Source organism: Diaphorina citri, unplaced genomic scaffold (assembly GCF_000475195.1).
Source record: "Diaphorina citri unplaced genomic scaffold, Diaci psyllid genome assembly version 1.1 scaffold849, whole genome shotgun sequence".
Taxonomy (NCBI): domain Eukaryota; kingdom Metazoa; phylum Arthropoda; class Insecta; order Hemiptera; family Psyllidae; genus Diaphorina; species Diaphorina citri.
Genome location: NW_007378281.1, coordinates 58,632 through 83,309, shown reverse-complemented (window position 1 = coordinate 83,309; position 24,678 = coordinate 58,632). Strand labels below are relative to the sequence as shown.

At 36.9% G+C, this 24,678-nt stretch overlaps 4 protein-coding genes and 1 pseudogene across 8 annotated transcripts in view; 1 reads left to right on the top strand and 4 right to left on the bottom strand.

Annotated features, from left to right (window-relative positions):
* The window catches only part of LOC103512540, a 46,612-nt gene extending 22,208 nt beyond the window's left edge, over positions 1–24,404 (bottom strand). The window contains exons 1-4 of the mRNA XM_026825975.1: positions 24,186–24,404; positions 1,472–1,810; positions 940–1,183; positions 356–649 (exon numbers count right to left, since the gene is read on the bottom strand). Of these exons, the coding sequence (XP_026681776.1) occupies positions 356–649; positions 940–1,183; positions 1,472–1,756 (823 nt within the window). The 5' untranslated portion in view covers positions 1,757–1,810; positions 24,186–24,404. The remainder of the gene's footprint in view (positions 1–355; positions 650–939; positions 1,184–1,471; positions 1,811–24,185) is intronic.
* On the bottom strand, positions 1,793–3,849 carry LOC103512539 (adenosine kinase-like). Its single transcript, XM_026825974.1, has 4 exons — positions 3,695–3,849; positions 2,952–3,159; positions 2,754–2,804; positions 1,793–1,810 (listed from the first exon to the last, which is right to left on the bottom strand). Exons 1-4 carry the CDS (start codon positions 3,715–3,717, stop codon positions 1,793–1,795), a joined length of 300 nt encoding a protein of 99 aa, XP_026681775.1. The 5' UTR covers positions 3,718–3,849.
* Positions 4,138–24,678, top strand: part of LOC103512534 (guanine nucleotide-binding protein subunit beta-like protein) — a 29,966-nt gene continuing 9,425 nt past the window's right edge. The window contains exon 1 of one of the 3 annotated variants that reach the window (XM_026825977.1): positions 4,138–4,277. The gene's annotated coding sequence lies outside the window, so the exon portion shown is untranslated. The remainder of the gene's footprint in view (positions 4,278–24,678) is intronic. The other 2 variants (XM_026825978.1, XM_008477299.3) reach the window with 2 other exon arrangements.
* LOC103512538 (beta-1,4-N-acetylgalactosaminyltransferase bre-4-like) lies at positions 5,904–17,716 on the bottom strand. 3 transcript variants are annotated; one of them, XM_017445445.2, is made up of 6 exons: positions 16,636–17,159; positions 14,623–14,822; positions 13,987–14,053; positions 12,485–12,521; positions 12,077–12,282; positions 5,904–6,198 (listed from the first exon to the last, which is right to left on the bottom strand). In XM_017445445.2, exons 1-6 carry the CDS (start codon positions 16,652–16,654, stop codon positions 5,969–5,971), a joined length of 759 nt encoding a protein of 252 aa, XP_017300934.1. In that variant the 5' UTR covers positions 16,655–17,159; the 3' UTR covers positions 5,904–5,968. The 3 variants fall into 3 exon arrangements, with proteins under 3 accessions (XP_017300934.1, XP_026681781.1, XP_026681780.1); XM_026825980.1 differs by lacking the exon at positions 16,636–17,159 and adding an exon at positions 17,692–17,716 and having other exon boundaries at positions 5,905–6,198; XM_026825979.1 differs by lacking the exon at positions 16,636–17,159 and adding an exon at positions 15,448–15,580 and having other exon boundaries at positions 5,905–6,198.
* On the bottom strand, positions 20,006–23,242 carry LOC103512537 (annotated as a pseudogene).

Below are 24,678 nucleotides of genomic sequence, written 5' to 3'. Positions count from 1 at the left end.
CTATAGAACACAAAATTACAGCGCCGCAGGCAAATTTTTTGCGAGAATATTTAAGTAGCCCCTTCAAGGTTGCATACTTTTTTTACTGACCAAAAATTCTTTTTCCATTTTTTAGGCTTTGAAAATTTCCCTGACTTTTGGATTTTTGTCAATTTTTTGAGAAATTCCCTGACTATTCCCTGACTTTTCCAGTCTCTGTGAAATTCCCTGACAATTCCCGGTTTTCTACTTTTTTTGGATTTTTGTCAATTTTTTTGAGAAATTCCCTGACAATTCCCTGACTTTTCCAGTCTCCGTGAAATTCCCTGACAATTCTCGGTTTTCCAGTCTGGTAGACACCCTAGAGATTGTTATTAATTTACCTTAGGAGATTCCAGCAGATTTTGCTTTTTGTTCCTATGGGCAGATGCTATGAGTTTCTTATTCAATACTTTCAATTTATTATTACTAGCCTTCCCAGATTTCAAACCTGCCCTGCCTCTCTTCAGCTTATTTTGTAATGTTCTCTTCAGAACTGACTGTTTTTTCAGCTTTGATTTTTTGGGCAAAAGGAGCTTTCTTTTCTTTATTCGGCCAGTTCTTGTTACACCAAGAGCACTTCCTCCTGCACTCTCAGGGAAATCTGAGACTTCATCTGTACTGGTTTCACCTGAAAAGAAAAAACTGGTGTCACAATAAGAAATAATAAAGAAATGTGCTGTGTGTTTACACACAACAGTTCTTGTTACACCAAGAGCACTTCCTCCTGCACTCTCAGGGAAATCTGAGACTTCATCTGTACTGGTTTCACCTGAAAAGAAGAAAAAACTGGTGTCACAATAAGAAATAATAAAGAAATGTGCTGTGTGTTTACACACAGAAAGTCTGAAGGGAAGTCTCTTGCGCAATAATTGTTGTCAGTGGACAATTTAGCTTAGGAAATAAAAATAATAATCTCACCAAGGCCAGAGTTTTTGCACCTCCTGCTGGTATCTGAAGAAGATCCCGAATGCTGTTTTACAGCTTTGTACTGTTTGCCATCCAACACTAAATACCCCCTCTCTATGCCATTCTTTGCAGCTGCTTTGAGTTTGTCCACAAAGTCAATGTTGCCATCTACTTCAACTTCATAATTGGTGAGTAGATACTGTTCTATTGACTTGAGTGAAGTTTCTTTCAAAGCCCTCACTGCTCTCATAAAAGACTGAAATGAAACAGAAGAAAGTTTAAAACGTAAAGTTTGTTTCATTAAAAATGTGGCTATTTGAATTTTTTATATCTTACCCTTAAGATGAGAGACACCCAAGAAACTAAGTGTTGATTTTTTTTTCCAGGTTAAGTGAGATTCAACATTTAAATCCTTTACTTAAATCATTAACCCTGGAGGCAATCAAACATAGGAGACCTATATTTGGGTAAATCAAACTCCTCTGGTAAATCCAAAAATGTTTACATAAATTAAAAAAAAAAAAGAGGGAAAGGATATACTCACTGACAGTAAGTTTGTGTTTTTTGAGACACATAATAGCTTTACATTTCTGCTTGTTGGATCTTTGTAAGTGAATTCCCCTTTGTTCCAAATTTTTAAAATTAGTTTGGCATTGACACATTTTTCTATGTTTTCTTTAATTATTTCATTTGGACATTTGTGATGTTGCCGGACAGCATTACAAATTCTATCTGAAGTAGGTCTTTGTTTTTGACCTCGAATTTTGCGCACAGCCAATAGAATCCATTTGAACCATTGTTCTGTTGACTGATCATGGGACTCCTTCATTTTCTTTGGCAATGGATGTCCAAGTAAATCTAGCTATTACACATCATAATGTTCCTGAAAAGAAAACAAACATATTTTATTTGTATCTCAGTTCAAGGTCCAGCCCTACAATCTCACATTAATTCTATAAAGGTCCTTGTTTCAAAATCTATTTGTCCATGGGACTCCTTCATTTTCTTTGGCAATGGATGTCCAAGTAAATCTAGCTATTACACATCATAATGTTCCTGAAAAGAAAACAAACATATTTTATTTGTATCTCAGTTCAAGGTCCAGCCCTACAATCTCACATTAATTCTATAAAGGTCCTTGTTTCAAAATCTATTTGTCATTTCAAAATCTCATGGGACTCCTTCATTTTCTTTGGCAATGGATGTCCAAGTAAATCTAGCTATTACACATCATAATGTTCCTGAAAAGAAAACAAACAGATTTTATTTGTATCTCAGTTCAAGGTCCAGCCCTACAATCTCACATTAATTCTATAATGGTCCTTGTTTGAAAATCTATTTGTCATTACTCATTATGTGTTTGTACTTTCACAGAAGTCAAAGGGCTCATATCAACATAAGATTGCAGCCCTGGATGTAAATATTTTCTTGAGAAGCTAAATATATCCACCTAAGGTAAACAAGGACATTGACCTAGTTAAGTCCTTGAAACCTTATTAGGTGCATTTTTAATAGGTCAGTATATTAGATTATTCCCAAGTATTGGAGCTAGGATACGAGAGTTGCAATCAAAGTAGATTTACAGGCTTGTCTTCCCATCTCGTTACTGACCTGCCCGTCAAAGGTGTTGCAGCAATGAAAAGTTTGATAATGCATACCTCCCTTTCAGGTAGATTATTTGGTTGAATTTTAAGCTTAAAAACAGCAACTTTGGGTTTTTCAATCAACCACTGAAAATATATAAAACAAATTACCCACAGTGAATTATGCACATTAAAAAAAAAAGTGCAGTGGAGTAGTATCAACTCATATGATTTGCTGATAACTAGCTCTTTCCCCCTAATAAAAACAGCAACTTTGGGTTTTTCAATCAACCACTGAAAATATATAAAACAAATTACCCACAGTGAATTATGCACATTAAAAAAAAAGTGCAGTGGAGTAGTATCAACTCATATGATTTGCTGATAACTAGCTCTTTCCCCCTATTAAAGTAGGTACTTATAATATTTTACTATTTTTACCTGAGCCACTCTGAGTGTATTCTGTGTTGATCCACCAGCAATGTAGTCAACATTGTTATTTTTGATCAAATCTTCATAGAGATCCTTGTGCTTTTCATCAGCCAATATAGCATTGTTTGCCTTGAGATTATACTTCTCAAGAAATGAGGCATCTACTGTTGCTGATATGTCCAGGAGTGGATTCCCCAAACCCAACAAGAGCCCTTCACTGTAGGAAAGAGAAAAAAACAACAATTTAAAAATCTTAAGATTATAAAATCAAGATCCATTCACTCATTCACATTTCACACACTGATTGCTCTATCTCCTGAACCACAACACCTAGAAAGCTGAAATTTGGTAGGAATATTCCTTTTATGGTCTAGGTGTGCAATAAGAAAGGATTTTGCAAAAATCTAAACCTATCCTGAGATATGATCAATTTTTGATCACTAAAATCTCCATAAGAAATACACAGAGTGCAGAGACTGTGGGAGAGAAATGTTCCGCTCTCGAACAACATTTTGAGTTTTGTTTATGTTTTTAGTTTGATAACTATGCAGCCAATAGGGAGTGTGCAGTGCAACTGTATTTTTATTATTTTCTACAAGTTTTGCCATGCCTCGGGATTCACATTAAAAATGTCACATTAAAAATACAGCAACAGAGGAAGCAGGAAACCTTAAACCCAGGGGTTAGCTGTGCAACATGGAATAATATGGCATTTGCTTGACTATCAGGCATTCAAAGATGATGTTACATACCTCAATTTCACGTCTGAAGGCATTGTACACTCCTAATAAAATAATACACAAACTCAAGTATAGTACTTGAAGTGAGCAGGGCAGAGACACTTTTATGAAGTAAGAAATTGAAGTCTATATTGTCACACTGAACACTTAACAAGACACAGGTGAACACTTACCGTACGTCTGCCATTATGTAAGTAAATAAATGCGGGTGGTCGGGGAAACTCAAGCTAATAGAACGCACAGAATGAAATTATTCAAATGCCTATTGTCTTATCAGCTTATATCAGTTTTTTATCATCATCAAAAAATAAGTGGCTAACTGATAACTCTTTTATCACCACTAGCCGCTAGCCCAACGCAGTGCCGTACGGCGGGACTGCGCGTCTGCTCCCGCGCACCAACGAGCACAAATATTTTCAAACATTTTGTAAAACGAATCCTGATTGGTCGTTTTGATGAAAAAGTAACCAAAAAGTCATTTGTGCTCGTTGTATTTACATTTGCACACGCATCGTTTTGTTTACTTTTTTCAAAACAAAAACAATCTCTTCCTTGCTGCTTCGTGGTATTGGTATGGTGTAGTCCGGTTCCGAAATTTTGGACCATTGAAGTCTATATTGTCACACTGAACACTTAACAAGACACAGGTGAACACTTACCGTACGTCTGCCATTATGTAAGTAAATAAATGCGGGTGGTCGGGGAAACTCAAGCTAATAGAACGCACAGAATGAAATTATTCAAATGCCTATTGTCTTATCAGCTTATATCAGTTTTTTATCATCATCAAAAAATAAGTGGCTAACTGATAACTCTTTTATCACCACTAGCCGCTAGCCCAACGCAGTGCCGTACGGCGGGACTGCGCGTCTGCTCCCGCGCACCAACGAGCACAAATATTTTCAAACATTTTGTAAAACGAATCCTGATTGGTCGTTTTGATGAAAAAGTAACCAAAAAGTCATTTGTGCTCGTTGTATTTACATTTGCACACGCATCGTTTTGTTTACTTTTTTTCAAAACAAACAATCTCCTTTTCCACTTTTCCTTCCTTGCTGCTTCGTGGTATGGTTTAATCCGGTTCCGAAATTTTGGACCTAATCGTAATATTGTTTTTGATGAATAGATAGTCTATCAAAACGTAAATATAAGGCTTTATCTCGAAAAGTAAACGATCATGGTGTAAAGCAATTATTTACGCGGTCGCTAGGTATATTAATAGGTAGCCCAAACCACTTGATCAAATGAAGGTAGGTATGTACCTACCTACCTACATTATTCTCTGCTACCTTTAGAAATATGGGAAAAATAGAAGAAATTAAGGTGAGGAATGGAAATTTCAGCCCTCTGACTATGCCCCCTTGATCCAAATTTTTCAAATTCTCGGAGTCTGACTTACAATAGAGGAGAAAAATGAAGCTCAAGGGGAGGGGGGCTCGCTCCCCCCCCCCTATCTACGGTCCTGGCCCTGGATTGAGCAAATTATCTTTGTGTTAAACATAACGAGAACGAGAAAGTGCTTTGTTGCGGGTTCGATTCCCGCCCGATCCCGAGGCGAACTCGATCCTAAACAGATAAGGTTCATTCTCGGAACGTCCGACTTTTACCTGTCCCGCTCTTCGATTTTGGGACGATAAGAGTTCCGTTGGTACATAAAATGGGGCGTGTGGAAAAAACAAGACTTTGTATTTATTTTGAACGAAAAATATAAAAAGAAAAGAAAAATAATTATATTATGAAAGATCAGAATAAGGTCGGAATACGACACCACTAGGCTAAATATTCGTACATACTTAGTTAACTACACTAGCTACGTAACAAACATTTATAATCATAAATGGGACATGACGAAACAATTAGGTATCTTACTTACCTATTTAATTCGTCAAAACCCATGTTCTGACTTTAGTAAGAAATAAAATAACATCACTTCAGTATTTTTGATATAAAGTCAACATTAACTATGTTAGGATATAGACAGGTTTGGGGTTTGGTAGATCCCACAGTAAAGGATCAAAATATGAAATCCCAATGGAAGGAGGGGGTCCTCGGCCTCCCTAAATACGGCCCTGATCTATGTCCTGTGGTCGGGAAAGCACGCGATTGCCAAGATGGTCACCTCTCCGGATACCAACCACGCGCAACGTTGCTTAGCTCCAGTGATCCATTGGAAACTAATGCATTGAACATGCTATCGCCTCGCCACTGCACGCTGGCTTGGTTTCAGGTGGTCTATTTGAGAGGGTACATAGATCAGCGCGCTGCCCGTGAATATACATATTAGGTCTAATAGATATTACTCACCCCACCAAATAAGGATGCATAAGGCAGTCTGTAATTCATGCTATCCACCGCGACAGACATATGTCGTGGCATTCCAGGACATGTGTACAGGTTCCTATCATCCTCAGGAATAAGATCTACGTCATGAAAGATGAAGCAGTCAAACTCTCGGATCTTGATGGCTTCAGCGTATCCCACGTTGAATAGAGAGGCACGATTGAATGGATGACCTTCTGAAATGGAATGAGGAAAAAAAGAACTTCAAAATGAACCCTTCCAATAAAATTGTCAAACCAAAGTCACAATAGGCTTTTTGTCACCTTTCTTCTTCTGCTGGGATTTGACCTAAACCTAAACCCGGCCTAAAGTTACCGCAGGCGAAAATTTTGGTTTCATCAATTATTTGCGGTAAAAAAAGAGCTGAAAAAATCTGCGTTTGCCTGAGATCGAACCCATAACTTCGCAGGCGAAAATTTTGGTTTCATCAATTATTTGCGGTAAAAAAAGAGCTGAAAAAATCTGCGTTTGCCTGAGATCGAACCCATAACTGAGAATATCGCGAACAAACCGCGGATACTGCGCACAAAACGCGAATACCGCGAACAAAACGCGAATATCGCGAACAAAACGCGAATACCGCGAACAAACCGCGGATACCGCGAACAAACCGCGGATACCGCGAACAAACCGCGGATACCGCGAACAAACCGCGGATACCGCGAACAAACCATACCGCGAACAACCGCAGATACCGCGAGCCAACCGCGAATACCACGAGCAAACCGCGAATAGGTGACTTATCACAGAGGAATCGATGAGGACCTTCCACTTATGAAAATGAAGGGGAAATGAGTAAATTAAGTCTGAACACTAGTACACTCACAATTTTATTATCTTCGCAATAAGTGAACTTTGAACGATGTATGACCGATCATGTGGATTTTTTTTTTTATTAAAATTCATCATTCGTCATGATTCACAAGTACAAGTTACGAATTTTAAAAACAAATAATACCTAGATCTCATTATTCAAGTACAATGTGTACGTACCTAGCGCAAGTACCTACATTAATTATTCCTACATATTTGTCATTAGTGGCGAAGGTTAAATTAATAACGATAACTGATCTTTAATGCAAAGAGATATGAAGTATGTATATGTACCTACCTAAATATTTTGCCCAAGTACTCTGAATAGTATTCAAATTTCGATAGCGGAGCCGTCTGATTGTCTGATTCCCACAAGTTGCTTTGCACTCGGGCAAAACTGTACGGTAGGTATTTGAAAAAAAGTCGTCAGCAAAAGGAAATCATTTATCTATTAAATTATTATCAATGTCTTTTTTTGATTGGAAAGCTGGGCAATTTAATGGCATGCATCTTTCGATAGCGGAGCCGTCTGATTGTCTGATTCCCACAAGTTGCTTTGCACTCGGGCAAAACTGTACGGTAGGTATTTGAAAAAAAAAGTCGTCAGCAAAAGGAAATCATTTATCTATTAAATTATTACCAATGCCTTTTTTGGATTGGAAAGCTGGGCAATTTAGGGTCGACTTTTAAAACCGGATTACCTTTTAGGGGCGGTTAGGCTTAGAGTGTTCGGAGAGGTTTTAAGATTTTTTTTTCTGTCGTAGTTAGTCAAACTAATTGTCCAACATTACTTTCCCACATAGAATAGCTCTCCTAGAAGCTAATCCTGACCAGGATTAAATGATAATCCGAGTTTAAAATTCGGCCCTTAATGGCATTCATTTTTTTTTCCATTCTCAACATTGTTTGAGAATTTGGCCACAATAATATGGTATAGTAGCCTACTGCTGGGTTAAAGGTACTCTTTAGTCCTATTTGAGCAGTATAAGTAGGCACTAGGTATTACTTACTATAATTACTTGTATGTGTATTATCTGTATTATTATACTAATTATACTCAGAGGGTTTCCAGAAAAACCTGGGTTCGTTTTCGACTAATTCTACTGAAATCTCTATTCCTCCACTGTGCAAGATTCTAGACCCGCCACTTGTTTTGATTTCCAGTTTTTCCTCGGTACCTACTTAGTCCTTATCAGTCAATGAAAAAAGAGCTGATTGTTTTCAAGGTAAAATATACTATTAAACATTATATTTTCACTAGATTTCCGCCAATCTCTTTGTTCATGATTAGGTTTCACATTGTTATTTTATGTGTTATTCACAGAATATTAGGTACCATATAATTTATAGGTACCAATTAAAATAGTCCATTAAATTTTTCATGTAGGTTATTGAAAAAAAAGAGTGAAAAAATCAAAGTTTCATTTGGTTTATTAAATAGGTATAAATAGATATGGTTTTCAAGGATTTTGCAAATCTCTTGCCTTATTTCTTTCGGTCAATTTTTTCTGCTCTGAGCATAGAATTTGGCGGTATTAAAGTCCACTGAGAGAAGTCATTGCTGCGATGGCGGATGGCGATGCCCACCATACGATTTTTAACACATGTAGGTATTTATTTTCACTCTTTAACCAACTACCAGTTTTCTACAAAGAAATAAGAGAAAAAGACTTACTCACCTGTGCTTGGACTAAGATACTTAAACAAAATCTGGTAGGAACTTATGGATTATTTAAATGAATTAAATAATAAAATTTGCTTTCTATGGGACACGAAACGAACGACATCCACATCTTGGGTAAAACACAAGTAGTGGAAAAAATTCCCCCTACTAAAGTAACTCTTCCTTACTTAACAACATATTGAACTTGGAACGTTATTAGTATAACGTCAATGGAAACAAAAAGAATACCAAAATACACTCGGACAAAATCAAAGAAGGTGAAGACAACCACCTATCAATCAATGAAAAACAACACGACAGCGAGAAATGCCAGTTAGGTACTGAATAATTAATCCTGACTAATACCTACTACCTACTGGACACGGATACCATTCTATCATCTGAAACATACAAGAATAGCGAATATAATCTATATGCTGACGCAACTTGAGCTCAATCAGAATCAAGACAAGGACCACAATGATCAGCACTTTGTAAATTTGTTGACACAACACAGATAACAATTTTTTACTATGCTGATTTACATTTACCATAAAAAAAAGAAGAAGAAACACACGGATACCATTCTATCATCTGAAACATACAAGAATAGCGAATATAATCTATATGCTGACGCAACTTGAGCTCAATCAGAATCAAGGCAAGGACCACAATGATCAGCACTTTGTAAATTTGCTGACACAACACAGATAACAATTTTTTACTATGCTGATTTACATTTACCATAAAAAAAGAAGAAGAAATAATGGAGTAATGATGAGAAATCATGTAATCCAATTAAGTTTAGCTCGGACAATAACACTGTCAAATCAGACTGATGTCAGTCAGTCCCCTATTCTGAAAAGAAGGAATAGAATAACCATTTGTAACCGATAAATGTTGCAGTTACATTTTGCCTTTGGTCAAAAAATTAAAAGAAAAAAAAAACTCCATTGTACCCTTGGGAAAGGCCTTTGCAGTGAAATCATGTAATCCAATTAAGTTTAGCTCGGACAATAACACTGTCAAATCAGACTGATGTCAGTCAGTCCCCTATTACAACTGATACTTACCTCTATTTTTGCCACACAAATTGAATACATTGAGAAAAGTTTCTATTTATCTGACGATATGAGACATGTGGGTAGGTGTCTATTAAACGTACAAGGAGGTACCAAGGTACTTTCATATTGTTAAATAATGTATAAAGACTACAGAATATTTATGTCCCTAAGGCGTTGGTAAAAATAGTCATGGCAAATTGAAATCGAGGGTAATGGCAAATTGAAAACAGTACACGCGATTTGCTTACCTTTGAGGATTAGCTTTCTCCTTGCGATGCCTCAGCATGCTATACTTGGCAATGTCAGGAGGATATCGTATAATTTGAAGTCCAGCAGCTTTCACTCTATTGGACATGTCATCGTCTTCACCTCCCCAGCCCCAGTATTCATTACTGAACCCGTTCACTAGCTGGTCTTTGTCCCAAGGGACAGTAGGTACTTCTACTGTCCATGTTAGAGCATAAAAAATTAATAGGTTTTACAGCTAGGTACATAGCTATTTAGGTAGGTACTCATAACTTCTTAAGGATTAGAGCAGGTATTTTATATTGAAATAGGTAGCTTAATTACTAATGGCATGTTTCCTTTATTCATAAGGCTACCCCTGTAGTCCATGAGCATGTATGTAGGTAACTTGAGATTTTAACTTTTAACACTGGATACCTACCTACCTACCTACCTATCACATGCCTGCTCACTATTTTGGAGTGTGCTTGGGCCTATGAAAACAATGGAACCTTGAAACTCTATAAAAAAAGGCCTGATATAAGTACCTCATAATGTAAGAAACAATAATAGAATCTCTAGTAGGTTTACAGACGGGGTCGGCGTTTTTCGTCAGCCTCTCAATCATTGCTTTGGGCTGACATTTGGTTTTGGCTACAAATTTTACGCTTTGCTTACGCTTAGCTTAAAAGGGGTGCCTGCCTCGTAATAGATCAGTTGCGCTTACTTGGGTTCGGCGTTTTTCGTCAGCCTCTCAATCATTGCTTTGGGCTGACATTTGGTTTTGGCTACAAATTTTACGCTTTGCTTAAGCTTAGCTTAAAAGGGGTGCCTGCCTTGTAATAGATCAGTTGCGCTTACTTGGGTGATGTTTCAAAGTCATGGAGCAGGAAAAGTAGTAGGTTCAATAGAACTCAAAAAGCAACTTTGAGGTAGGTATAATAGCCTGATGTGCAATGTCTGGTTGGGGGACATTAAACAGGGAGTACACCAGATTAGTCTGGCTGGGGGACTTTAAACAGGGAAGATACCAGCCTGAATTTCCCTTGCTACAGAAATAGCAAAGGTTCAGTGCAAAGGGCATCCACTTGTAAAATTTGTAGCCAAAACCAAATGTCAGCCCAAAGCAATCACCCTAGTTAGGGCTGAAAACGCTGAAACCACCTGTACACAGGAAAAGGCAAAGAGGTTCAGTGCAAAGGGCATCCACTTGTAAAATTTGTAGCCAAAACCAAATGTCAGCCCAAAGCAATCACCCTAGTTAGGGCTGAAAATGCTGAAACCATCTGTACACAGGAAAAGGCAAAGAAGAAGAAGATTCCTAATAAGCCTGATGTGCAATGTTCATATTTTCAAAGTGCATCTACACCAAGTTATGGATTTTCTTACTATTTATGTCAATTAAGAGGATGATGATGATCTTTTGTCATCTAAAAAGTTGGTGTACATATCTCAAGGGATACTGGACTTGGCTAGGAGGTAGGTAAGAGTAGATGCCCCTCGAGGACATGAGGTACTTACCTACTCAAGAGAGATAGACAGGGTTTGTATCAAGGTATTATTTCACTTACCACAATTAACTTTGTTTTTTATGGATGCAAATCAAGCCCTTCACGTCTGTCTCCATTTTAAGAGCTCATAATTATTCCGGGTCAATTTATTTTAGGATACAAGCAAGTGGATAAGGAGTTTCCGCCCATTTTTATTCAAATTGATCTTGATTCTTGATTTTTAAATTTTTGATTTTTTGAATCACTTGAATCAGTTTATCGTTTCTCATCACTTATCACACACTATACCCGATTTTGAAAATTTGGACCGATTGCAATACTTTCATTACTAGTATAGCTCCGCTATACCTACTGTAGTAATAGAAAGTAAAAAGTGTTGATGGTTCAAGTCATAGTTGAGTCAAAAAATTAGAATGACCCATTAATAGAGCAAAGACATTTGCGACAAGCGTTCATACTTAAAATAATGCTATCAATGACTCCTCACTTCAACCTCACCCAGTCTAAGTGGGACTGGGAAAGGCCAACAGTATGCGATTGGCCAGGTGGTAACTGACCCGGAGCAAACTACGAGCAATGTCGCTTAGGCAAGCCACTCACTATCAGGTATACGGTATCAACAGTATGCGATTGGCCAGGTGGTAACTGACCCGGAGCAAACTACGAGCAATGTCGCTTAGGCAAGCCACTCACTATCAGGTATACCTGACAGGTCCGTCTGTCAGGTCTACCTGATAGTGAGTGACTGGCCTTAATTTAGGTGATAATGACAATTTACCTTCCTGTTCGATGATAAATATCGTGTAGTCGATCTGCTGTCGTACGAGCATAGGGTGTAAATTATATAGCAGCAAATGCAAATGAGGTTTTCGATCTCTGTAGGGTACAATGATAGCCACACGAAATAGAGCAATACAAGATTTGGGCCGATGACTTCCACCAGGCTCTAACTCTAGTGGAGCCAGCTCTTTTTCTATTTGATGCCTGTTCGATGATAAATATCGTGTAGTCGATCTGCTGCCGTACGAGCATAGGGTGTAAATTATATAGCAGCAAATGCAAATGAGGTTTCCGATCTCTGTAGGGTACAATGATAGCCACACGAAATAGAGCGATACAAGACTTGGGCCGATGACTTCCACCAGGCTCTAACTCTAGTGGAGCCAGCTCTTTTTCTATTTGATTCAGTGATCTGTATCTCTTGTGAATTTTCAACGCTCCTTCTGTGGATGGTAAGAAATAGGTGCCAGCCTAGTTAGCTTGGTTGGTAGTGCGTCTGCATTGTAAGCTCTGGGCCGCGGGTTCGATTCCCGCCCGGGCGGATTTTATCCTGAACGGATAATGTTCGTTTTCGGAACGGCTGGTTTTCTCCTATCCTGTCTTCCTTCTCTCTTCGATTTTAGGACGATAAAACCTTAGTCGTAAATCTCTCTCTCTCTCTCTCTCTCTGTCGTAAATGTATAGCACTCTTTCCGTCGACCTCTTTTTCTACATTCCTAGTGGTATCTCTCTCCCTTATCAGTTACGAACATCATTACATTTTTATCTGTTAAGCAAAGATCCTTCCTATTACCTACTTTCAGTTTCATTCGGCATGATAAGATATCACTTTGCATATACGTACAGCACATTAGGTACAACGCGCAACGTAAACCCATCTTCTTACGTCACCTCCTCACCAAACCACAAAACCTCTAGGTGTTCTTACACGTATAAAATGGAAAATGTGCTCGCCATAATAAATGTCACAATATAATTATTTAATTATCAGACTTAGGTTAGGCTGCGGGTGCGGGGATATAGTAGGAACTTTTCAGTCCTATCCCAGCAGGATAAACAAGGTATATTCTATTCTAAAATAGGTAGGTACCTTACGTCTTTGAAAACGTGACATTTGTCAATTGAAAGGCTTTTATATAAGGAGGACCTGAATACGAATATCGAGTTATTTACGAAAACAACGTTCTATCTCTAAGCTCCAAGGGATAGTACATTACCATAACTAAGTACTCGAGTTCTCTCTCTCTCTCTCTCTCTCTCTCTCTCTCTCTCTCTCTCTCTCTCTCTCTCTCTCTCTCTCTCTCTCTCTCTGTCGTAAATGTATAGCACTCTTTCCGTTGACCTCTTTTTCTACATTCCTAGTGGTATCTCTCTCCCTTATCAGTTACGAACATCATTAATTTTTTATCTGTTAAGCAAAGATCCTTCCTATTACCTACTTTCAGTTTCATTCGGCATGATAAGATATCACTTTGCATATACGTACAGCACATTAGGTACAACGCGCAACGTAAACCCATCTTCTTACGTCACCTCCTCACCAAACCACAAAACAACCTCAAGGTGTTCTTACACGTATAAAATGGAAAATGTGCTCCCCATAATAAATGTCACAATATTAATTATTTAATTAACAGACTTAGGTTAGGCTGCGGGGGTATAGTAGGAACTTTTCAGTCCTATCCCAGCAGGATAAACAAGGTATATTCTATTCTAAAATAGGTAGGTACCTTACGTCTTTGAAAACATGACATTTGTCAATTGAAAGGCTTTTATATAAGGAGGACCTGAATACGAATATCGAGTAATTTACGAAAAACAACGTTCTATCTCTAAGCTCCAAGGGGTAGTACATTACCATAACTACTCGAGTTTCTGGGATTTTGGGGGCAATGAAAGAATACTTACGAAGATTGGGTGGCACAACGGGACAAAACTGAGCGATTCCGGTCGTAGAAGTGTTATCCATATTTCTCTGTAATCAAAAACCAAGAGGGCTAAATAATTGTGGAGAGAAAGCGAAGGAGGGAGATATGACTACAAAAGACCACGGAGAAATAGAAGCAGGATTCTCCCAAGGGTCTTTTCCATTCAACTCTCCTTTTGACAATACAAATAGTCTTATCTGTTGTGAACTTTGAAACCTATGGTCGTTTTCTGTGATACAAATATACATGTGTAGTAGGGGATTTTCACTTGAGATTGAAACCCTGAGTCACGGCGATAGGGAAAGTTTACCCATCCGAATTCATCAACTTACGAGAATACATCAGTAAGTTGGTCTAGTGAAGTAATATTAATGGATTAAATTAGGTAATCTGCTTATTTCAGTCCATTTCATGCATAATATAATATATTATTCCGAAAGAGAAAAAGATTTAAAAAATAAATTGATTATCATAAAAAAATATTTCTTTCATAATGCAATTCGTCAATTATTATATTTTTTTTTTTTTTTATTTATATGTAGGTATTAGATAAAAAAAAATTGATGAAACTTGTAATTGCAAAAATTGATTTATCAATGAAACATGAAGGAATCACCTGCACGGTGAGATTGAAATACATAATTGAAGATGACATGAAGGGCGATGTGTAGTTGATGGAAGTCAAGAATGGATGCATGTAGAAGTTGTGGGTCTCACTCAGCAGACTGAATGTGAACTCTATCAGAACCAAAGCAAGGACCACAATGATTAGCACTTTGTAGATGTGTTGACACAACACGGATACCATTCTATCATCTGAAACATACAAGAATAGCGAATATAATCTATATGCTGACGCAACTTGAGCTCAATCAGAATCAAGGCAAGGACCACAATGATCAGCACTTTGTAAATTTGCTGACACAACACAGATAACAATTTTTTACTATGCTGATTTACTTACATTTACCATAAAAAAAGAAGAAGAAACAATGGAGTAATGATGAGAAATCATGTAATCCAATTAAGTTTAGCTCGGACAATAACTGTGTCAAATCAGACTGATGTCAGTCCCCTATAACAACTGATACCTCTATTTTTGCCACACAAATTGAATACATTGAGAAAAGTTGCTATTTATCTGACGATATGAGACATGCGGGTCTAGGTGTCTATTAAACGGACAAGGAGGTACCAAGGTACTTTCATATTGTTAAATAATGTATAAAGACTACAGAATATTTAGCCAGAGTCCGATAAAGTTATTTAGAGTTCATGAAAATAGGATCATTGGTAACTGATGATCTGACAAAAATAAATACTTACATACAAAATGAAATATCACAAAAGTTTCTATTGGGGGGAACGACTTGGTGGGGCTTTTTTATGCCACGAAGTGGTATTTTGGGTGGGATTGCCATTACATAAGGGGTTTACTTACTTCCTGCGGCTGCTTTCATTGTTTAGCACTTTGGGATTTAATTGGAAACTCTAGAAGTCAAATTGTATGTGAGTTATGGAAAACATAACTCGACAGCTAAAACTCTGAACAGGTAAATAAAATACCTATTCTTAGGTACTCTGTTGAGTCAAATTGTATGTGAGTTATGGAAAACATAACTCGACAGCTAAAACTCTGAACAGGTAAATAAAATACCTATTAGGTACTCTGTTAAGTCAAATTGTATGTGAGTTATGGAAAACATAACTCGACAGCTAAAACTCTGAACAGGTAAATAAAATACCTATTAGGTACTCTGTTATCACCGACATGAACTCCACCTTCCGAAAAAACTACTTAATTTTATTAATTTTTCAAGTGTTTTATTTTCGGTGCACAATATGCGGCGCGGAGACAAAAAGGTTCCTCTTCAACATAAATTACATAGAAACCAAAAATATTTACACAAAAAATAATAATAAAAAAAAAAAATCTTTAAGACGTAAATGGTTTTAAGGCTTATGGAATATCAATTTAAGTACAATGACTTTTTTCAGTTTTTTTCCAAAGACTTTCTTCATGATTGTCCACGAAACCAAATGGATTTTTAATCAGCCTCGACTTTCCCACTCAAAGGTGACATATGAACTAAAGCTTATGACGAGATGTGGCTGTGAACTAGTTTCACATTGAGACTGATAAGACATATGTCACAGGGTCGGAATTGAAATGGACTGACAGTAGAATGCTATAGAAGTTGTGCAATTCAATTAATAACAATGTACGTGTTCTCAAACATCGTTCTCTCGGTGGAAATGGTGAAATTATTAAATTCATTAGTTCCAAAAAATTGAAATGGACTGACAGTAGAATGCTATAGAAGTTGTGCAATTCAATTAATAACAATGTACGTGTCATCTTAGATTTCTCAAACATTGTTCTCTCGGTGGAAATGGTGAAATTATTAAATTCATTAGTTCCAAAGCAGAATATTTAGCCAGAGTCCGATAAAGTTATTTAGAGTTCATGAAAATAGGATCATTGGTAACTGATGATCTGACAAAAATAAATACTTACAAAATGAAATATCACAAAAGTTTCTATTGGGGGGAACGACTTGGTGGGGCTTTTTTATGCCACGAAGTGGTATTTTGGGTGGGATTGCCATTACATAAGGGGTTTACTTACTTCCTGCGGCTGCTTTCATTGTTTAGCACTTTGGGATTTAATTGGAAACTCTAGAAGTCAAATTGTATGTGAGTTATGGAAAACATAACTCGACAGCTAAAACTCTGAACAGGTAAATAAAATACCTATTAGGTACTCTGTTATCACCGACATGAACTCCACCTTCCGAAAAAACTACTTAATTTTATTAATTTTTCAAGTGTTTTATTTTCGGTGCACAATATGCGGCGCGGAGACAAAAAGGTTCCTCTTCAACATAAATTACATAGAAACCAAAAATATTTACACAAAAAATAATAATAAAAAAAAAAAATCTTTAAGACGTAAATGGTTTTAAGGCTTATGGAATATCAATTTAAGTACAATGACTTTTTTCAGTTTTTTTCCAAAGACTTTCTTCATGATTGTCCACGAAACCAAATGGATTTTTAATCAGCCTCGACTTTCCCACTCAAAGGTGACATATGAACTAAAGCTTATGACGAGATGTGGCTGTGAACTAGTTTCACATTGAGACTGATAAGACATATGTCACAGGGTCGGAATTGAAATGGACTGACAGTAGAATGCTATAGAAGTTGTGCAATTCAATTAATAACAATGTACGTGTCATCTTAGATTTCTCAAACATCGTTCTCTCGGTGGAAATGGTGAAATTATTAAATTCATTAGTTCCAAAGGCTTTGTACTTAGGGCTACTCTATTTCTCCTATCCTGTCTTCCTTCTCTCTTCGATTTTAGGACGATAAAACCTTAGTCGTAAATCTCTCTCTCTCTCTCTCTCTCTCTCTCTCTCTCTCTCTGTCGTAAATGTATAGCACTCTTTCCGTCGACCTCTTTTTCTACATTCCTAGTGATATCTCTCTCCCTTATCAGTTACGAACATCATTAAATTTTTATCTGTTAAGCAAAGATCCTTCCAACGCGCAACGTAAACTTTCTTCTATAAACCCTTTAAAAAAAAAAAAAAAAAAAAAAAAAAAAACAAACTGGTTCATAAAATTTTGGTCTCACGCCACCTAAGGAATGAATAGACACTAGACATTCAGTACTTACCTACCCACAAACTTAACACTAGCAAAACTCCACTTTGACAAGTATGTGTTTATTCTTAATTAATAAGAAATAAATGAAAAATTAATGTTACTCTGAACACTAGTACACTCACAATTTTATTATCTTCGCAATAAGTGAACTTTGAACGTTGTATGACCGATCATGTGGATCTGAACACTAGTACACTCACAATTTTATTATCTTCGCAATAAGTGAACTTTGAACGATGTATGACCGATCATGTGGATTTTTTTTTTATTAAAATTCATCATTCGTCATGATTCACAAGTACAAGTTACGAATTTTAAAAACAAATAATACCTAGATCTCATTATTCCAGTACAATGTGTACGTACCTAGCGCAAGTACCTACATTGATTATTCCTACATATTTGTCATTAGTGGCGAAGGTTAAATTAATAACGATACTTAACTTTACTGATCTTTAATGCAAAGAGATATGAAGTATGTACCTACCTAAATATTTTGCCCAAGTACTCTGAATAGTATTAAATCTTTCGATAGCGGAGCCGTCTGATTGTCTGATTCCCAAGTTGCTTTGCACTCGGGCAAAACTGTACGGTAGGTATTTGAAAAAAAAAAGTCGTCAGCAAAAGGAAATCATTTATCTATTAAATTATTATCAATGCCTTTTTTGGATTGGAAAGCTGGGCAATTTAATGGCATGCATTTTTTTTTTCCATTCTCAACATTGTTTGAGAATTTGGCCACAATAATATGGTAGAGTAGCCTACAGCTGGGTTAAAGGTACTCTTTAGTCCTATTCGAGCAGTATAAATAGGCACTAGGTATTACTATAATTACTTGTATGTGTATTATCTGTATTCCATTCTCAACATTGTTTGAGAATTTGGCCACAATAATATGGTATAGTAGCCTACTGCTGGGTTAAAGGTACTCTTTAGTCCTATTCGAGCAGTATAAGTAGGCACTAGGTATTACTATAATTACTTCTATCTGTGTTATACTATTTATACTCAGAGGGTTTCCAGAAAAACCTGGGTTCGTTTTCGACTAATTTTACTGAAATCTCTATTCCTCCACTGTGCAAGATTCTAGACCCGCCACTTGTTTTGATTTCCAGGTTTTCCTCGGTACCTAGTCCTTATCAGTCAACGAAAAAAGAGCTGATTGTTTTCAAGGTTAAATATACTAACCTATGTTAAGCTACGCCGAGCAAGGCCAATAAATGGATGGGTGACTTAAACCTTATATTGGGAATAAAGGGAAACCATTTGGTTGCAAAGTTATAACAAGGTATCCAAAAATTTGAGTAAAAGTGGTGCAAAGTCACCTCAGTTTACGGTACCTTATATTGGGAATAAATATACTATTCAATTGGGTTTTTATACACAACTTTATTTTGTAACATAAAATGCATACAATTAATTTTGTTAAACAAAATCATAGGGGATACACAACAAGGGGAAATCGATTTTAAATGATATTACAAGAGGCACTTTAGTCAAACAAAAGAATGAGTTTACAAAAGGGGAGAGCAATATCTCTCATATAAAGACGTTAATAAATTATTAAATTACATATATAAGAGAAGGATAGTACTTTTAAATAGGTACCAAAAGTTTAAACATGGCTTTGGTGCCACAATTTTGATGGCAATTGAACAAATGCAAAGAAAAAATGATATAAGAGAAGGATAGTACTTTTAAATAGGTACCAAAAGTTTAAACATGGCTTTGGTGCCACAATTTTGATGGCAATTGAACAAATGCGAAGAAAAAATGGAAGTCATAGACACACCCTTTGGAGGAACTTGAATGTAAAGTTTTCCCTGTTTTCTTGGATGTGAAAAGACATCATAATAAATTAATTCATGATCAATTATACGAGTATAAAGACTAAAGAGACTACCTTCCATTGGACAATGTGATTTATCAGAGGATTTGTTTAAGCTTAACCCAAACCTTTAGGGCTGTTTGCCCCTACACCTAAACCTCAGAATGGAGTTTTTGTGTGTAGAACAATATTATCAGACCCCAAGGTCTAAGCATAGCAGAATCAGGATACCTAATTCTAAAACCCTGTGAGTCCAAGACGATGGTGACATATGGTGTATTGTGAACACCAAACTGGTTTACATAACACTACGAGTAATTGTTGGAACTGGGTTTGAAGCTTGGTTTGCCCACGAGCGTACATCCCGAGACTTGAATGATATGTTGAGCAGCCCACACATTAAATGGAAAGTTTTCCCTGTCTTCTTGGATGTTAAAAGACATCATAATAAATTAATTCATGATCAATTATACGAGTATAAAGACTAAAGAGACTAGCTTCCATTGGACGATGTGATTTATCAGAGGATTTGTTTAAGCTTAACCCAAACCTTTAGGGCTGTTTGCCCCTGCACCTAAGCCTCAGAATGGAGTTTTTGTGTGTAGAACAATATTATCAGACCCCAAGGTCCAAGCACAGCAGAATCAGCATCCCTAACTCTAAAACCCTGTGAGTCCAAGACAATGGTGACATATGGTGTATTGTGAACACCAAACTGGTTTACATAACACTACGAGTAATTGCTGGAACTGGGTTTGAAGCTTGGTTTGCCCACGAGCGTACATCCCGAGACTTGAATGATATGTTGAGCGGCCCACACTCCACACTCGATGCAAACACTCAGAGGTTCACCTTTGATCAGTTGGGAGAGGAATCCACCCACAAAGGAGTCTCCGGCACCGTTAGTATCAACCACACTCTCAGCAGGTAACCTCTGTACAGGAAACTCAGTCGTCTTTCCATCTGAAAACACAAGAGATAGTTGTTTTACCTTACAACAGACATGAACAATACTGCACCCTCGTTTAAAAATACGGAATCGGATTTCACGTTTCACTCACAAAGGAGTCTCCGGCACCGTTAGTATCAACCACACTCTCAGCAGGTAACCTCTGTACAGGAAACTCAGTCGTCTTTCCATCTGAAAGCACAAGAGATAGTTGTTTTACCTTACAACAGACATGAACAATACTGCACCCTCGTTTAAAAATATGGAATCGGATTTCACGTTTCACTTCAAAAGACATAACTATGGCTTCCTTGTAGTACAAGATATGTATACCGCACCGCGCCACTTTAATGTCACCATGTAGGTATAAAGGGCACTCCTCACATTACACTTTTTACTCAACGCACCAAAGTTATTGACAAACAGTAAGTTTTTTCTGCATGTGGAGTAAAAAGTGAGAAGTGTGGGGCGCAAAATCGTTTGTGGAATAGGTTCCTGGCATTGTAGATACATTAATTTCTCGCTCGAAACTTACTCTGTGACAGAATAATAGGCTTGTCCCCTTGGGTGATGATGGTGATTCTTTCCCGGTTTGGGTTCTGTTTAGGTAGGTTGGATATTTTCAATGCGATTGCATGAAGATCTTCAGTTTGAAAGTTTTGCTGCTTTGCAAAAGCTAAGGCTTCCTGCAAAAATAAAGAGATTGAATTTATGGACCAAAGAAGGAAAGAGATGCGAAACGTTCACGTAGGGCAATAAAGAATAAATTAATGATAAAGAATTTTTCTCATTTCAAAAAATAAAACTAGATATTTCCAGAACATTGCAGAAAAGTAATCTCATTCTGTACCCAATCAATCATGGAAAGATGGAAATCCCATTCTTCTCTTTGTTCAGGGTTATTTTAAACTTTCACAGATTCAAGGTTAAATTCGTTATCAGTTTAAGTAATAGCTTCATTAAATAATAATTTAATATCAACTACTGATAACAACATACCAGAGGGAGACTCAGGCCACAATACTGGGTGGTGAAGATAGTTTATGGCAATCATTTTGTAGTGGGATACCCTGTACGTCTTTATAAGTTTGATAGAGGGAACTTAAAAACAGCGATCTTATCGTCCCAAAATTGAAAAAAGGCAGGATAGGAGAAAGTGAGCCCCTTAGAGAGCAAACCTTAAGTACCTGTTTATAAAGTTCGCCCTGTGGCGGGAACCGAACTCGCGACCCAGTGCTTACAAGACAGGTGCGCTACCTTTCAAGCTAACTAGATTGGCTCACTATATCAAAATGAGCAAAGAACAAACTATAGTAGATATTTTATTTACCGTCTCATTTCCAAACAATATGTCCCCCCAACAGATACTGGCTCTGTGCTGCCTATGGACCCAGTGTCAAGATCTGGGTAAGATATTTCATTTCTTCCTCCCTATATCATTTCTTCATTATCATTACCCTACCCTCTTTTTTGTGTAGGTATGATGTATGAAATTAACTTAGTTGACAAGATTGAAGACCATTTGGTATTGGTGGAGCCACCTTGGCCACTTCCAAAATTGACTCTGGGCTGACAGTCAAGAAGAATCCCTGAAAAATAAATGGAATGGTATTAACCTTATGATAGATTAGATAGGGACAATAATAAAGATACTGCTGTGAATCAGCAAATAGGTTCCTTACTTTACTAATGATTTGGGTTCAATTCCTGTAAAAGGCATTAAGTATTTCCCTCTCACAAAATCAATCAATACTAGATAAATAAATCTGTGATGAAGGTAATTAATATTTCTGATTGTGCATGAGAGAGCCACCTTGGCCACTTCCAAAATTGACTCTGGGCTGACAGTCAAGAAGAATCCCTGAAAAATAAATGGAATGGTATTAACCTTATGCTAGATTAGATAGGGACAATAATAAATATACTGCTGTGAATCAGCAAATAGGTTCCTTACTTTACTAATGATTTGGGTTCAATTCCTGTAAGAGGCATTAAGTATTTCCCTCTCACAAAATCAATCAATACTAGATAAATAAATCTGTGATGAAGGTAATTAATATTTGTGATTGTGCATGAAGCTAAGTGTACTTGGTAGTCTGCAGCTTTCCTTCATCTCATTGTAACTCATTATAGCTGAGGACATGTATCATGCATTTATTACAACCACTCTATGTCATATCTATAATGGCACCTTCTTCAAAAACTTACAGAGACATAGTAATATTCTGCATTTTGAATCAGCTTATTATTCTCAGGCACATGAAGGTGATCTGGTGTGAACAGGTTAGCAGCAGCCAGATTGGCAACTAAAGATCTGGCCTTGCCATTATCAGTGATGAGTACAGCACAGGTACCTGAAAAAAAGTAGCCTAATTTTTACTTCTCAATAACCTTGGACTTGAGAGGCCTCTTTAATAGAAGTGTTTGTAAATAACCTGATGAATGATGAATAAATTAAATTACAATCAAAAATCATCGAAAAATTGAAATGTTTTATCTTATCACTAATTTAGACAGTTCAAGTAACTAGGCAGTTTTTTCTTCTTTCTTTCTCAAGTAGGTACATCAAAGTCCCTACTATATGCTTCAAGGAGGTAATGCTTTGCTTTAAGGAGGAAATAGATAAAATTAATAATGAAATATCCTCTTGAATAATTCTCACCTGTTGGTTCTGTGTCATGGTGTTGGTACTTGACAACCAAGCCAAATTCACTTGCTTTGCTCTCCAAAATGTCACTGTAGTTATCTTTTCCAACTGCTCCCATAAAAACAGCCTTTCACAGAAGTCAAAGGCTCATATTAACATAAGATTGCAGCCCTGGATGTAAATATTTTCTTGAGAAGCTAAATCTATCCACCTAATAAGGTAAACAAGGACATTGACCTAGTTAAGTCCTTGAAACCTTATTAGGTGCATTTTACACATTTAATAGATCAGTACATTAGATTATTCCCAAGTATTGGAGCTAGGATACGAGAGTTGCAATCAAAGTAGATTTACAGGCCTGTCTTCCCATCTCATTACTGACCTGCCCGTCAAAGGTGTTGCAGCAATGAAGAGTTTGATAATGCATACCTCCCTTTCAGGTAGATTATTTGGTTGAATTTTGAGCTTGTAAATCTAGTCAAAGGCTCATATTAACATAAGATTGCAGCCCTGGATGTAAATATTTTCTTGAGAAGCTAAATCTATCCACCTAAGGTAAACAAGGACATTGACCTAGTTAAGTCCTTGAAACCTTATTAGGTGCATTTTACACATTTAATAGGTCAGTACATTAGATTATTCCCAAGTATTGGAGCTAGGATACAAGAGTTGCAATCAAAGTAGATTTACAGGCCTGTCTTCCCATCTCATTACTGACGTGCCCGACAAAGGTGTTGCAGCAATGAAAAGTTTGATAATGCATACCTCCCTTTCAGGTAGATTATTTTGTTGAATTTTAAGCTTGTAAATCTCAGATAAATCAGATATAGTACAGAGAGAGGTAGATATAATCAGGAGAATGTGTAATTTGTTCAAAAAAATACATGGAGGATACAAGGGGAGAAAATCAATATGACCCTCAGAGAGATGAGTAAAAGTGGCACTTAAGTTAGCCCTAGGAGTATCAAACTGTGCAATCTGCTGGCTTACAGTGTGTAATTTGTTCAAAAAAATACATGGAGGATACAAGGGGAGAAAATCAATATGACCCTCAGAGAGATGAGTAAAAGTGGCACTTACGTTAGCCCTAGGAGTATCAAACTGTGCAATCTACTGGCTTACAAGGAGAGATAATGCATCATTCTTTCTTCAGAATCACTTTTAGAAGGTATTTCAGTTCGAAATAGAAACTTTATTTGAATAAATAAAAGAGTAATGTTATACGCTGTCGCCATTATCTTCATAACATTGGGATTGAACTTTCTATTGATGTTGCAAATTTCAGTTCACAGTAAAGATTACAGTTTGGCCAGGAGACAGAGGTTCTGACAGTAGAACTTGTTCTGGTTCCCGTCCACCTCGAATACTGGAAAATGAAAGATAACATAAATGAAGATGTATGTAGAGATAGAAAAACAAGATATGATGGACAAAAGAGAGTAGAATATAAATTTACTGGTCATAAAATGCTCAATCCTGGAATAGAACCCGGATACCCCATGTGCAAAGAAAGCCCTAAAGTAGGGAGAGGGAGGTTGGGTTCTCAGTAAGTCCGGACACCCAAGTATTTAAA

Excerpts from the sequence above, each read along its gene's own strand:
- LOC103512539 (XM_026825974.1), bottom strand. The coding sequence starts at position 3,717 with ATGCCTTCAGACGTGAAATTGAG. Across the intron at positions 3,160-3,694 it reads CCTTCAGACGTGAAATTGAG|TGAAGGGCTCTTGTTGGGTT; the intron begins GTATGTAACATC and ends TCTTTCCTACAG. Across the intron at positions 2,805-2,951 it reads ATACACTCAGAGTGGCTCAG|TGGTTGATTGAAAAACCCAA; the intron begins GTAAAAATAGTA and ends ATATATTTTCAG.
- LOC103512538 (XM_017445445.2), bottom strand. Across the intron at positions 14,054-14,622 it reads ATTTCAATCTCACCGTGCAG|AGAAATATGGATAACACTTC; the intron begins GTGATTCCTTCA and ends TTTTGATTACAG. Across the intron at positions 6,199-12,076 it reads ATTTATCATCGAACAGGAAG|AAGGTCATCCATTCAATCGT; the intron begins GTAAATTGTCAT and ends ATTCCATTTCAG.